The sequence below is a fragment of the Leptodactylus fuscus genome, chromosome 5 (genome assembly GCF_031893055.1).
Source record: "Leptodactylus fuscus isolate aLepFus1 chromosome 5, aLepFus1.hap2, whole genome shotgun sequence".
Classification (NCBI taxonomy): Eukaryota; Metazoa; Chordata; class Amphibia; order Anura; family Leptodactylidae; genus Leptodactylus; species Leptodactylus fuscus.
In genome coordinates this window covers 221,549,326-221,565,464 of record NC_134269.1, presented here as the reverse complement: position 1 = coordinate 221,565,464, position 16,139 = coordinate 221,549,326, and the positions used below count along the sequence as shown (strand labels likewise).

Here is a 16,139-nt window from a genome sequence, read left to right as displayed (position 1 = left end):
CTGATACATTGTATATACTACTATACTGATACATTGTATATAACACTATACAGATACATTGCATATACTACTATACTGATACATTGTGTATAACACTATACTGATACATTGTATATAACACTATACTGATACATTGTATATAACACTATAGTGATACATTGTATATAACACTATACTGATACATTGTATATAACACTATACTGATACATTGTATATAACACTATACTGATACATTGTATATAACACTATACTGATACATTGTATATAACACTATACTGATACATTGTATATAACACTATACTGATACATTGTATATAACACTATACTGATACATTGTATATAACACTATACTGATACATTATATATAACACTATACTGATACATTGTATATAACACTATACTGATACATTGTATATAACACTATACTGATACATTGTATATAACACTATACTGATACATTGTATATAACACTATACTGATACATTGTATATAACACTATACTGATACATTGTATATAACGCTATACTGATACATTGTATATAACACTATACTGATACATTGTATATACTACTATACTGATACATTGTATATAACACTATACAGATACATTGTATATAACGCTAAACTGATACATTGTATATAACACTATACTGATACATTGTATATAACACTATACAGATACATTGTATATAACACTATACTGATACATTATATATAACACTATACTGATACATTATATATAACACTATACTGATACATTGTATATAACACTATACTGATACATTGTATATAACACTATACTGATACATTGTATATAACACTATACTGATACATTGTATATAACACTATACTGATACATTGTATATAACACTATACTGATACATTGTATATAACACTATACTGATACATTGTATATAACACTATACCGATACATTGTATATAACACTATACCGATACATTGTATATAACACTATACCGATACATTGTATATAACACTATACTGATACATTGTATATAACACTATACTGATACACTGTATATAATACTATATTGATACATTGTATATAACACTATACTGATAAATTGTATATAACACTATACTGATACATTGTGTATAATACTATACTGATACAATGTATATAATACTATACTTATACATTGTATATAATATTGCACTGATGCTTTATAATCCACCATGTAGACACGTTCTCTGAATTTGTGGAATATAAAGGTCACTTTTATTGGTATATATAGAATCATCCTGTAACAGATGGAATAGAGATGTAACCTCCGGATTCAGGTCGCGCCTCTCAGCTGTCCTTAGGATGGAGACAATATCAATATTTGCCCTTTGATCTGATGTGGCTGAAATAAATCTCTAATAAAACAAACCGCACCCGTATCATAGTCCACAGAAGTAACATCGTAATTATAATATCATGTCCTTGGCCTCCAGCCTATCTGTCCTCTGCTCTATGTGACAACCCTTGTACCCCTGAGAAGGGCGCGAGTCCTGATATTAGAGATTTACTTTATCTCCACCAGGTCAAAGGGCAAATATTGATATTGTCTCCATCCTAAGGACCATGGGGAGGGGGGGGGAGGGTATCGGAATAGTGTTACATACAATGTATCAGTATAGTGTTATATACAGTGTATCAGTATAGTGTTATATACAATGTATCAGTATAGTGTTATATACAATGTATCAGTATAGTGTTATATACAATGTATCAGTATAGTGTTATATACAATGTATCAGTATAGTATTATATACATTGTATCAGTATAGTGTTATATACAATGTATCAGTATAGTGTTATATACAATGTATCAGTATAGTGTTATATACAATGTATCAGTATAGTGTTATATACAATGTATCAGTATAGTGTTATATACAATGTATCAGTATAGCATTATATACAATGTATCAGTATAGCATTATATACAATGTATCAGTATAGCATTATATACAATGTATCAGTATAGTGTTATATACAATGTATCAGTATAATGTTATATACAATGTATCAGTATAGTTTTATATACAATGTATCAGTATAGTGTTATATACAATGTATCAGTATAGTGTTATACACAATGTATCAGTATAGTGTTATATACAATGTATCAGTATAGTGTTATATACAATGTATCGGTATAGTGTTATATACAATGTATCAGTATAGTGTTATATACAATGTATCAGTATAGCGTTATATACAATGTATCAGTATAGCGTTATATACAATGTATCAGTATGGTGTTATATACAATGTATCAGTATAGCGTTATATACAATGTATCAGTATAGCGGTATATACAATGTATCAGTATAGTGTTATATACAATGTATCAGTATAGTGTTATATACAATGTATCAGTATAGTGTTATATACAGTGTATCGGTATAGTGTTATATACAATGTATCGGTATAGTATTATATACAATGTATCAGTTTAGTATTATATACAATGTATCCGTATAGAATTATATACAATTAGCAGTTACCCGCGACTTCGTCTGCGGGTTGGCGGTGGCGTTGAACCTCTTATATTTGTTGTCCCCCCATCGCTGCCCCCAGTGTCATGTCCCCATCTCTGCCCCCAGATTCATGTCCCCTCCATCTCTGCCCCCAGATTCATGTCCCTCCATCTCTGCCCCCAGTTTCATGTCCTCTCCATCTCTGCCCCCAGTTTCATGTCCCCCCTTATCTGCCCCCAGATTCATGTCCCTCCGTCTCTGCCCCCAGATTCATGTCCCTCCATCTCTGCCCCCAGATTCATGTCCCCTCATCTCTGCCCCCAGTTTCATGTCCCCTCCATCTCTTCCCCCAGTTTCATGTCCCCTCCATCTCTGCCCCCAGATTCATGTCCCCTCCATCTCTGCCCCCAGATTCATGTCCCCTCCATCTCTGCCCCAGATTCATGTCCCCACATCTCTGCCCCCAGTTTCATGTCCCCTCCATCTCTGCCCCCAGATTCATGTCCCCCCATCTCTGCCCCAGATTCATGTCCCTCCATCTCTGCCCCCAGATTCATGTCCTCTCCATCTCTGCCCCCAGATTCATGTCCCCCCATCTCTGCCCCCAGATTCATGTCCCCTCCATCTCTGCCCCAGATTCATGTCCCCCCATCTCTGCCCCAGATTCATGTCCCCACATCTCTGCCCCCAGTTTCATGTCCCCTCCATCTCTGCCCCCAGATTCATGTCCCCCCATCTCTGCCCCAGATTCATGTCCCTCCGTCTCTGCCCCCAGATTCATGTCCCCCCATCTCTGCCCCAGATTCATGTCCCTCCGTCTCTGCCCCCAGATTCATGTCCCCACATCTCTGCCCCCAGTTTCATGTCCCCTCCATCTCTGCCCCCAGATTCATGTCCCCCCATCTCTGCCCCAGATTCATGTCCCTCCATCTCTGCCCCCAGATTCATGTCCTCTCCATCTCTGCCCCCAGATTCATGTCCCCCCATCTCTGCCCCCAGATTCATGTCCCCTCCATCTCTGCCCCAGATTCATGTCCCCCCATCTCTGCCCCAGATTCATGTCCCCACATCTCTGCCCCCAGTTTCATGTCCCCTCCATCTCTGCCCCCAGATTCATGTCCCCCCATCTCTGCCCCAGATTCATGTCCCTCCGTCTCTGCCCCCAGATTCATGTCCCCCCATCTCTGCCCCCAGATTCATGTCCCCTCCATCTCTGCCCCCAGATTCATGTCCCCTCCATCTCTGCCCCCCGATTCATGTCCCCACATCTCTGCCCCCAGATTCATGTCCCCACATCTCTGCCCCCAGATTCATGTCCCCTCCATCTCTGCCCCCAGATTCATGTCCCCTCCATCTCTGCCCCCAGTTTCATGTCCCCCCCTTCTCTGGCCCCAGTTTCTTGTCCCTTCATCTCTGCCCCCAGATTCATGTCCCCCCATCTCTGCCCCCAGATTCATGTCCCCTCCATCTCTGCCCCAGATTCATGTCCCCCCATCTCTGCCCCCAGATTCATGTCCCTCCATCTCTGCCCCCAGATTCATGTCCCTCCATCTCTGCCCCCAGTTTCATGTCCCCCCATCTCTGCCCCCAGTTTCATGTCCCCCCCTTCTCTGGCCCCAGTTTCTTGTCCCTTCATCTCTGCCCCAGATTCATGTCCCCACATCTCTGCCTCCAGATTCATGTCCCTCCATCTCTGCCCCCAGATTCATGTCCCCACATCCATCTCTGCCCCCAGATTCATGTCCCTCCATCTCTGACCCCAGATTCATGTCCCTCCATCTCTGCCCCAAGATTCATGTCCCCACATCTCTGCCCCCAGTTTCATGTCCCCTCCATCTCTGCCCCCAGATTCATGTCCCCCCATCTCTGCCCCAGATTCATGTCCCTCCGTCTCTGCCCCCAGATTCATGTCCCCCCATCTCTGCCCCCAGATTCATGTCCCCTCCATCTCTGCCCCCAGATTCATGTCCCCTCCATCTCTGCCCCCAGATTCATGTCCACTCCATCTCTGCCCCCAGATTCATGTCCCCACATCTCTGCCCCCAGTTTCATGTCCCCTCCATCTCTGCCCCCAGATTCATGTCCCCTCCATCTCTGCCCCCAGATTCATGTCCCCTCCATCTCTGCCCCCAGTTTCATGTCCCCTCCATCTCTGCCCCCAGATTCATGTCCCCTCCATCTCTGCCCCCAGATTCATGTCCCCTCCATCTCTGCCCCCAGATTCATGTCCCCACATCTCTGCCCCCAGATTCATGTCCCCCCATCTCTGCCCCCAGTTTTATGTCCCCCCCATCTCTGGCCCCAGTTTCTTGTCTCCCCCCATCTCTGCCCCCATAATCATGTGACCCCTCCATCTCTGGCCCCAGTTTCTTGTCCCCTTCCTACATTGGCCCCAGTGTAGTAGCACTCACCTTGGCCACGCTCCCCCGCCGCTCGCTCAGTGCACATAGTTCTGGGGCTGCTGCATGTGTGTGTCCTATATGAGGCTGAGCGAGGCCCCGGCGCCAGGTTGCTATGACGCCGGGCCGCGCTCTGCTGCGTGTACACCACACACAGGCAGCAGCCCCAGAACTATGTGCATGGAGCGAGAGGAGAGAGCGGCGGGGGAGCGTGGCCAAGGTGAGTGCTAATACACTGGAGCCGATGTAGGAGGGGGACATGAAGCTGGGGAACGTGGTTGATCCCTGGGGACACCTCCTCCCCAGGACACCCCCCTCCCCCCACTGACCTGTATGTGGAGTGTCGGGTGTAGCAGCCTCCTCCGTCCGCGATGTGTGTAGGCAGCGTGGTATAGCTGCGGCTCCGGGACCCTGTGGGCGGCCGCCATCTTGTTCACTGTGTCCCTGCTCAATCGGCACGCCCACATTCAGCCCCCAACCCATGGTGCTGCAGCCCTGGCTCTATAGCCCGCCTACAGCCTGCCCTGCACCAATAGGAGGAGCGTGGACAGACTGGCAGAATGCTAGCTTCTATAGCCGAGGCGGAGGGGTGTTTGGAGGGTCACGGTGGCGATTTGGGGTGAGTGACCCACATTTTAAGTAGCCTACTACCTTTTCCTGGCAAATGTGTGTGTGTGAAATTTCCCCAAAATCCATTCAGCTGTTTGGCTGTGATAGAGGATAAATTGGGATAAATATAACAGTCCGTGGAGTCTCATCTTCCTCTTAGTTGGTGGCTGCTATATGGGGAGGTGGGGTGGGGGGTGGGGCGGGTGTATTGGGATAAATATAACAGTCCGTGGAGTCTCATCTTCCTCTTCGTTGGTGACTGCTATATGGGGGGGTGGGGGCGGGGCGGGTGTATTGGGATAAATATAACAGTCCATGGAGTCTCATCTTCCTCTGGTTCGGTGACAGCTGGACACGTATTGGGCAGCGATCTCCACAGTGGCTTCTTCTTCTCCCAGTAGGATGTAGAGTTTCCTCTTCTCGTCTGCAGATATGAAGTCTGGGATGTGGGCAGAGAGTCTTTGGTAGTAGACGGCCCTCACAGCTGAGTATTTGGTGCAGTGTAGCAGGAAGTGGGTCTCGTCTTCTAGGGCCCCCTGGTCACAGTGCTGGCACAGTCTCTTCTCCCGTGGCTTGTACGTCTGTCTGTATCGCCCCGTCTCTATCTCTAGGTTGTGGGTGCTCAGTCTGTACCGGCTCAGGGTCTGTCTGTGCTTGGGGTGGCGTATTCTCTCCAGGTAGGTGGCCATGGTGTAGTCCCTTTGTAGGGATTGGTACACATTGGTGAGTTTCTTGGAGTTATTTATTTGGTTTCTCCATTCTTCAATGTACCGCTCTCTGTTTGCCTCTGTGGTCGCCTTTATTTCGGCCTTGGTTATCATCTGTTGGAGTTTTTGGTTTGGTGGTTGGCTGCTGTTTGGTTGGTGACTGTCTGGTTTGCTCAGGTGGCTTAGCCAGGCTTGGTGGTGGTAGGAGTCGCTCCCCTGGGTGTGTGCCTGGAAAGCTAGCGCCCTCTTCTGTATGGTGAGCCATAGGGGGAGTCTGCCTAGCTCTGCCCTGCAGGCCATGTTGGTGGTGTTGCGATGGACATGGAGCAGGTATTTGCAGAACTCCAGGTGGAAGTTCTCTGTTGGGCTGGAATCCCACTTTGACTGGTCTGGGTAGGTGGCTGGGCCCCAAACCTCGCTGCCATAGAGAAGGATCGGGGTGATGACTGCGTCAAATATCTTCAGCCAGACCCTCACCGGTGGTTTGAGGTGGTACAGTTGTCTTCTGATGGCGTAGAAGGTTCTGCAGGCTTTTGCTTTCAGGGTTTCTATTGCTGCTTTGAAGCTTCCTGATTGGCTGAGCTCCAGCCCCAGGTAGGTGTAGCTGTTGGTTTTCTCCAGTGTGGAGCCGTTCAGTGTGAATTGTGGGGTGGTGGAGGCTTTATTGTGGCCCTTCTTCTGGAATACCATGACTTTGGTCTTCTTCTGGTTGATGGGTAGGGCCCATGTGGTGTTGAATTTTTCCAGCACTGACAGGCTTTCTTGGAGGTCTTTCTCGGTGGGGGCCAGGAGTAGGAGGTCATCGGCGTATAGCAGGAACTTCACCTCCCGATTGTTCAGGGTGAGGCCTGGGGTTGGTGAGGCCTCCAGGGCTGTAGCCAGTTCATTGATATAGATGTTGAAGAGCGTTGGGCTCAGGCTCCAGCCTTGTCTGACCCCCTCGGGCCTGTTGGAAGTATGCGGTCCTTTTCCCATTCACACTGCACTGGTTTCCGGTGTAGGAGCTCTTGATGACGTCGTACGTTCTTCCTCCTATTCCACTCTCTAGGAGTTTTAGGAGTAGGCCTGGGTGCCATACTGAATCAAACGCCTTCTTAAAGTCCACGAAGCAGGCGAATATCTTGCCTCTTCTGGTGTTGTGGACGTGCGTCTTGATGAGGCTGTGCAGGGTGTAGATATGGTCTGTGGTGCGGTGGTTTGGCATGAACCCTGCTTGGCTCTTGCTGAGGACCCCGTGTTGTGTGAGGAAGGTGAGGATTCTGTTATTGATGATGCTGTTGAACAGTTTCCCCAGCTATGTGCTGCTGACGCAGATCCCTCTGTAGTTGTTGGGGTCATATTGGTCCCCATTCTTGTAGATGGGGGTTATGAGCCCTTTGTTCCAGTCTTCGGGGAAGTGTCCAGCATTGAGCACGAGGGTGAATAGCTTTGCCAGTGCCGCGTGTATTGCTGGAGGGCTGTATTTGATCATCTCTGGTAGGATGCCGTCAGGGCCACTGGCCTTTTTGCCTTTCAGCAGGACAATTCTTTCCTGTATATCTTTTATGGTGATTGGCGAGTCCAGAGGGTTCTGGAAGTCTTTGATGACTTTCTCCATGTCCCTCAGTTTGGGATGAGTGCGGTGTTTGTTGCAGAGTCAGACACAACCTCCAGAGCTGAACTTCTGCCGCCCATCAGTACAATAATCTGCCATCTACTGACCACATTGCAGTACTGCAGCCACATTATTGAGTACATGCAGTTATACAGGGACGCCCCCCCAAGCTGGTTTTTACCCTCCCACCACCCCCAGTACAGGCATATACAGGACACACAGGAGGATGACCCCCCCCCCCCATGCAGGTATATACTGCTACACTGTAACGAGCTCATCAGCTCTTCTCCTTTATTAGAGACGCGACAATTCTCTGGTGAAGACGTTTATTTCTATAGAAATCTCTAAGATCTGGCACCTCATTTATTTACATTCAAGTCTTTCTGTTGTGAGATTTGCGCCCCATGCGGTGGTCGAGCCCCCGATATTCACCCCCCACCCCCGTGTCAGTCGTTGCAACATAAAACACTTTCAATAAAGTATCAAAAATATAGAAATGATTTATAGAATCTGCATGAAGCCGATGGTCGCTGGCGGGAGGGGGCGGAGCCTCAGTGACTGCTCAGGAGGCGCCCCCTGGAGCTCGCTGTGGGATTACAACCTCATGCAATACATCAGCAGGGTGTATAATGTAGTGATGACCCCACATCCCCCCACAATACTCGCACGGGGTCTCCGCACCCCCTTATTGCTCAGTCATTATATAAGAGAAGCACCAGGATGTTATAACATAGGAAGACGCCGGCAGCGACACGAGACGACGCGCTATACAGTCAGTACCAGAAAACCGCTGCATGACAGGAGGAGACCCCCGGATCACAGCGTGCAGGAGGAGACCCCCAGATCACAGCGCAGCGTGCAGGAGGAGACCCCCAGATCACAGCGCAGCGTGCAGGAGGAGACCCCCAGATCACAGCACAGCGTGCAGGAGGAGACCCCCAGATCACAGCACAGCGTGCAGGAGGAGACCCCCGGATCACAGCGTGCAGGAGGAGACCCCCGGATCACAGCGTGAAGGAGGAGACCCCCGGATCACAGCGTGCAGGAGGAGACCCCCAGATCACAGCGCAGCGTGCAGGAGGAGACCCCCGGATCACAGCGCAGCGTGCAGGAGGAGACCCCCGGATCACAGCGTGCAGGAGGAGACCCCCGGATCACAGCGTGCAGGAGGAGACCCCCGGATCACAGCGCAGCGTGCAGGAGGAGACCCCCGGATCACAGCGTGCAGGAGGAGACCCCCGGATCACAGCGTGCAGGAGGAGACCCCCGGATCACAGCGTGCAGGAGGAGACCCCCAGATCACAGCGTGCAGGAGGAGACCCCCAGATCACAGCGTGCAGGAGGAGACCCCCGGATCACAGCGCAGCGTGCAGGAGGAGACCCCCGGATCACAGCGTGCAGGAGGAGACCCCCGGATCACAGCGCAGCGTGCAGGAGGAGACCCCCGGATCACAGTGTGCAAGAGGAGACCCCCGGATCACAGCGTGCAGGAGGAGACCCCCAGATCACAGCGTGCAGGAGGAGACCCCCGGATCACAGCGCAGCGTGCAGGAGGAGACCCCCAGATCACAGCGCAGCGTGCAGGAGGAGACCCCCGGATCACAGCGTGCAGGAGGAGACCCCCGGATCACAGCGTGCAGGAGGAGACCCCCGGATCACAGCGTGCAGGAGGAGACCCCCGGATCACAGCGTGCAGGAGGAGACCCCCAGATCACAGCGTGCAGGAGGAGACCCCCAGATCACAGCGTGCAGGAGGAGACCCCCGGATCACAGCGCAGCGTGCAGGAGGAGACCCCCGGATCACAGCGTGCAGGAGGAGACCCCCGGATCACAGCGCAGCGTGCAGGAGGAGACCCCCGGATCACAGTGTGCAAGAGGAGACCCCCGGATCACAGCGTGCAGGAGGAGACCCCCGGATCACAGCGCAGCGTGCAGGAGGAGACCCCCGGATCGCAGCGTGCAGGAGGAGACCCCCGGATCGCAGCGTGCAGGAGGAGACCCCCGGATCGCAGCGTGCAGGAGGAGACCCCCGGATCGCAGCGTGCAGGAGGAGACCCCCGGATCACAGCGTGCAGGAGGAGACCCCCGGATCACAGCGTGCAGGAGGAGACCCCCGGATCACAGCGTGCAGGAGGAGACCCCCAGATCACAGCGTGCAGGAGGAGACCCCCAGATCACAGCGTGCAGGAGGAGACCCCCGGATCACAGCGCAGCGTGCAGGAGGAGACCCCCAGATCACAGCGCAGCGTGCAGGAGGAGACCCCCGGATCACAGCGCAGCGTGCAGGAGGAGACCCCCGGATCACAGCGTGCAGGAGGAGACCCCCAGATCACAGCGTGCAGGAGGAGACCCCCAGATCACAGCGTGCAGGAGGAGACCCCCAGATCACAGCGTGCAGGAGGAGACCCCCAGATCACAGCGTGCAGGAGGAGACCCCCAGATCACAGCGTGCAGGAGGAGACCCCCGGATCACAGCGCAGCGTGCAGGAGGAGACCCCCAGATCACAGCGCAGCGTGCAGGAGGAGACCCCCGGATCACAGTGTGCAGGAGGAGACCCCCAGATCACAGCGCAGCGTCCGGTACATCAGCAACATCCTGGGAGGAGACCCCCACATCACGTCCCATCTGCTGTCATCTGACTGGAGGGCTGGTGCAATGTAGAGGAGGTAACATCGCTATCTGACTCCCGGGTGAAGATGACGGCGTCCCCACTGACATTAATGAGGCACTGCGCCTACGAGAGAGTGGGAAAGTAAAGACAAAGGGAATGGAAACCCAGCAGAATAGTGAGCGCAGCTCTGGAGGAGAGGTCACAGATGATATGACACACGGTCTCCACTCACCTGGTTCTTATTCGTGTTCTCCATAAAGACACATTGCTTCATAATATAGGACACCACAGCATTGCCCCCTAAAGCAGCAACGTGGGCGCGGACCATGGCGAATACTTCACATATAAAGGCGTGGAGGAATCCGCTCACTCCTCCTTCCTGAGGGAACACAATGAGAGTGACGGTCAATGGGGAGGAAGTGATGGCGGAATAACGTGATGGACAGAGGCGATACTGCCAATATATCCGGATGTATAGGGACTAGTATATAGTGATGTCACCGCCTATAGGTCCGGAGATATGAGCAGATAATAGGAGGAAGTGATGGCGGAATAATGTGATGGACAGAGGCGATACTGCCAATATATCCGGATGTATAGGGACTAGTATATAGTGATGTCACCGCCTATAGGTCCGGAGATATGGGCAGATAATAGGAGGGATGATGGCGGAATAATGAGGCGATACTGCCAATATATCCGGATGTATAGGGACTAGTATATAGTGATGTCACCGCCTATAGGTCCGGAGATATGAGCAGATAATAGGAGGAAGTGATAGCGGAATAATGTGATGGACAGAGGTGATACTGCCAATATATCCGGATGTATAGGGACTAGTATATAGTGATGTCACCACCTATAGGTCCGGAGATATGAGCAGATAATAGGAGGAAGTGATGGCGGAATAATGTGATGGACAGAGGCGATACTGCCAATATATCCGGATGTATAGGGACTAGTATATAGTGATGTCACCACCTATAGGTCCGGAGATATGAGCCGATAATAGGAGGAAGTGATGGCGGAATAATGTGATAGAGAGAGGCGATACTGCCAATATATCCGGATGTATAGGGACTAGTATATAGTGATGTCACCGCCTATAGGTCCGGAGATATGAGCAGATAATAGGAGGAAGTGATAGCGGAATAATGTGATGGACAGAGGCGATACTGCCAATATATTCGGATGTATAGGGACTAGTATATAGTGATGTCACCGCCTATAGGTCCGGAGATATGAGCAGATAATAGGAGGGATGATGGCGGAATAATGTGATGGACAGAGGCGATACTGACAATATATCCGGATGTATAGGGGCTAGTATATAGTGATGTCACCACCTATAGGTCCAGAGATATGAGCAGATAATAGGAGGGATGATGGCGGAATAATGTGATGGACAGAGGCGATACTGCCAATATATCCGGATGTATAGGGACTAGTATATAGTGATGTCACCGCCTATAGGTCCGGAGATATGAGCAGATAATAGGAGGAAGTGATGGCGGAATAATGTGATGGACAGAGGCGATACTGCCAATATATCCGGATGTATAGGGACTAGTATATAGTGATGTCACCACCTATAGGTCCGGAGATATGAGCCGATAATAGGAGGAAGTGATGGCGGAATAATGTGATGGACAGAGGCGATACTGCCAATATATCCGGATGTATAGGGACTAGTATATAGTGATGTCACCGCCTATAGGTCCAGAGATATGAGCAGATAATAGGAGGAAGTGATAGCGGAATAATGTGATGGACAGAGGCGATACTGCCAATATATCCGGATGTATAGGGGCTAGTATATAGTGATGTCACCACCTATAGGTCCGGAGATATGAGCCGATAATAGGAGGGATGATGGCGGAATAATGTGATGGACAGAGGTGATACTGCCAATATATCCGGATGTATAGGGACTAGTATATAGTGATGTCACCGCCTATAGGTCCGGAGATATGAGCAGATAATAGGAGGGATGATGGCGGAATAACGTGATGGACAGAGGCGATACTGCCAATATATCCGGATGTATAGGGACTAGTATATAGTGATGTCACCGCCTATAGGTCCGGAGATATGAGCAGATAATAGGAGGAAGTGATGGCGGAATAATGTGATGGACAGAGGCGATACTGCCAATATATCCGGATGTATAGGGACTAGTATATAGTGATGTCACCACCTATAGGTCCGGAGATATGGACAGATAATAGGAGGGATGATGGCGGAATAACGTGATGGACAGAGGCGATACTGCCAATATATCCGGATGTATAGGGACTAGTATATAGTGATGTCACTGTCTATAGGTCCGGAGATATGAGCAGATAATAGGAGGGATGATGGCGGAATAACGTGATGGACAGAGGCGATACTGCCAATATATCCGGATGAATAGGGACTAGTATATAGTGATGTCACCGCCTATAGGTCCAGAGATATGAGCAGATAATAGGAGGAAGTGATAGCGGAATAATGTGATGGACAGAGGCGATACTGCCAATATATCCGGATGTATAGGGACTAGTATATAGTGATGTCACCACCTATAGGTCCGGAGATATGAGCAGATAATAGGAGGGATGATGGCGGAATAATGTGATGGACAGAGGCGATACTGCCAATATATCCGGATGTATAGGGACTAATATATAGTGATGTCACCACCTATAGGTCCGGAGATATGAGCAGATAATAGGAGGGATGATGGCGGAATAATGTGATGGACAGAGGCGATACTGCCAATATATCCGGATGTATAGGGACTAGTATATAGTGATGTCACCGCCTATAGGTCCGGAGATATGAGCAGATAATAGGAGGAAGTGATAGCGGAATAATGTGATGGACAGAGGCGATACTGCCAATATATCCGGATGTATAGGGGCTAGTATATAGTGATGTCACCACCTATAGGTCCGGAGATATGAGCCGATAATAGGAGGAAGTGATGGCGGAATAATGTGATGGACAGAGGCAATACTGCCAATATATCCGGATGTATAGGGACTAGTATATAGTGATGTCACCGCCTATAGGTCCGGAGATATGAGCAGATAATAGGAGGAAGTGATAGCGGAATAATGTGATGGACAGAGGCGATACTGCCAATATATTCGGATGTATAGGGACTAGTATATAGTGATGTCACCGCCTATAGGTCCGGAGATATGAGCAGATAATAGGAGGGATGATGGCGGAATAATGTGATGGACAGAGGCGATACTGCCAATATATCCGGATGTATAGGGACTAGTATATAGTGATGTCACCGCCTATAGGTCCGGAGATATGAGCAGATAATAGGAGGGATGATGGCGGAATAACGTGATGGACAGAGGCGATACTGCCAATATATCCGGATGTATAGGGACTAGTATATAGTGATGTCACCGCCTATAGGTCCGGAGATATGAGCAGATAATAGGAGGAAGTGATGGCGGAATAATGTGATGGACAGAGGCGATACTGCCAATATATCCGGATGTATAGGGACTAGTATATAGTGATGTCACTGCCTATAGGTCCGGAGATATGAGCAGATAATAGGAGGGATGATGGCGGAATAATGTGATGGACAGAGGCGATACTGCCAATATATCCGGATGTATAGGGACTAGTATATAGTGATGTCACCACCTATAGGTCCGGAGATATGAGCAGATAATAGGAGGGATGATGGCGGAATAATGTGATGGACAGAGGCGATACTGCCAATATATCCGGATGTATAGGGACTAGTATATAGTGATGTCACCGCCTATAGGTCCGGAGATATGAGCAGATAATAGGAGGAAGTGATGGCGGAATAATGTGATGGACAGAGGCGATACTGCCAATATATCCGGATGTATAGGGACTAGTATATAGTGATGTCACCGCCTATAGGTCCGGAGATATGAGCAGATAATAGGAGGAAGTGATAGCGGAATAATGTGATGGACAGAGGCGATACTGCCAATATATCCGGATGTATAGGGACTAGTATATAGTGATGTCACCGCCTATAGGTCCAGAGATATGAGCAGATAATAGGAGGGATGATGGCGGAATAATGTGATGGAGAGAGGCGATACTGCCAATATATCCGGATGTATAGGGACTAGTATATAGTGATGTCACCGCCTATAGGTCCGGAGATATGAGCAGATAATAGGAGGAAGTGATGGTGGAATAATGTGATGGACAGAGGCGATACTGCCAATATATCCGGATGTATAGGGACTAGTATATAGTGATGTCACCGCCTATAGGTCCGGAGATATGAGCAGAAAATAGGAGGAAGTGATAGCGGAATAATGTGATGGACAGAGGCGATACTGCCAATATATTCGGATGTATAGGGACTAGTATATAGTGATGTCACCGCCTATAGGTCCGGAGATATGAGCAGATAATAGGAGGGATGATGGCGGAATCATGTGATGGACAGAGGCAATACTGCCAATATATCCGGATGTATAGGGACTAGTATATAGTGATGTCAACGCCTATAGGTCCGGAGATATGAGCAGATAATAGGAGGGATGATGGCGGAATAATGTGATGGACAGAGGCGATACTGCCAATATATCCGGATGTATAGGGACTAGTATATAGTGATGTCACCACCTATAGGTCCGGAGATATGAGCAGATAATAGGAGGAAGTGATGGTGGAATAATGTGATGGACAGAGGCGATACTGCCAATATATCCGGATGTATAGGGACTAGTATATAGTGATGTCACCGCCTATAGGTCCGGAGATATGAGCAGATAATAGGAGGAAGTGATGGCGGAATAATGTGATGGACAGAGGCGATACTGCCAATATATCCGGATGTATAGGGACTAGTATATAGTGATGTCACCGCCTATAGGTCCGGAGATATGAGCAGATAATAGGAGGAAGTGATAGCGGAATAATGTGATGGACAGAGGCGATACTGCCAATATATCCGGATGTATAGGGACTAGTATATAGTGATGTCACCGCCTATAGGTCCGGAGATATGAGCAGATAATAGGAGGGATGATGGCGGAATAATGTGATGGACAGAGGCGATACTGCCAATATATCCGGATGTATAGGGACTAGTATATAGTGATGTCACCACCTATAGGTCCGGAGATATGAGCAGATAATAGGAGGAAGTGATGGTGGAATAATGTGATGGACAGAGGCGATACTGCCAATATATCCGGATGTATAGGGACTAGTATATAGTGATGTCACCGCCTATAGGTCCGGAGATATGAGCAGATAATAGGAAAAAGTGATAGCGGAATAATGTGATGGACAGAGGCGATACTGCCAATATATTCGGATGTATAGGGACTAGTATATAGTAATGTCACCGCCTATAGGTCCGGAGATATGAGCAGATAATAGGAGGGATGATGGCGGAATCATGTGATGGACAGAGGCAATACTGCCAATATATCCGGATGTATAGGGACTAGTATATAGTGATGTCAACGCCTATAGGTCCGGAGATATGAGCAGATAATAGGAGGGATGATGGCGGAATAACGTGATGGACAGAGGCGATACTGCCAATATATCCGGATGTATAGGGACTAGTATATAGTGATGTCACCGCCTATAGGTCCGGAGATATGGGCAGATAATAGGAGGGATGATGGCGGAATAATGTGATGGAGAGAGGCGATACTGCCAATATATCCGGATGTATAGGGACTAGTATATAGTGATGTCACCGCCTATAGGTCC

At 48.7% G+C, this 16,139-nt stretch overlaps 2 protein-coding genes across 8 annotated transcripts in view; one reads left to right on the top strand and one right to left on the bottom strand.

Moving 5' to 3' along the window:
• The window catches only part of GOLT1B (golgi transport 1B), a 266,853-nt gene that overhangs the window by 204,657 nt on the left and 46,057 nt on the right, over positions 1–16,139 (top strand). The window lies entirely within an intron of this gene.
• C2CD5 (C2 calcium dependent domain containing 5) overlaps positions 10,263–16,139 on the bottom strand; it is a 61,141-nt gene continuing 55,264 nt past the window's right edge. For 2 of the 7 annotated variants that reach the window (XM_075275481.1, XM_075275482.1), the window contains exons 27-28: positions 10,642–10,788; positions 10,264–10,532 (exon numbers count right to left, since the gene is read on the bottom strand). In XM_075275481.1, the coding sequence (XP_075131582.1) occupies positions 10,413–10,532; positions 10,642–10,788 (267 nt within the window). In that variant the 3' untranslated portion in view covers positions 10,264–10,412. Of the gene's footprint in view, positions 10,533–10,641; positions 10,789–16,139 lie in introns of all 7 variants that reach the window. The other 5 variants (XM_075275485.1, XM_075275487.1, XM_075275480.1 and 2 more) reach the window with 4 other exon arrangements.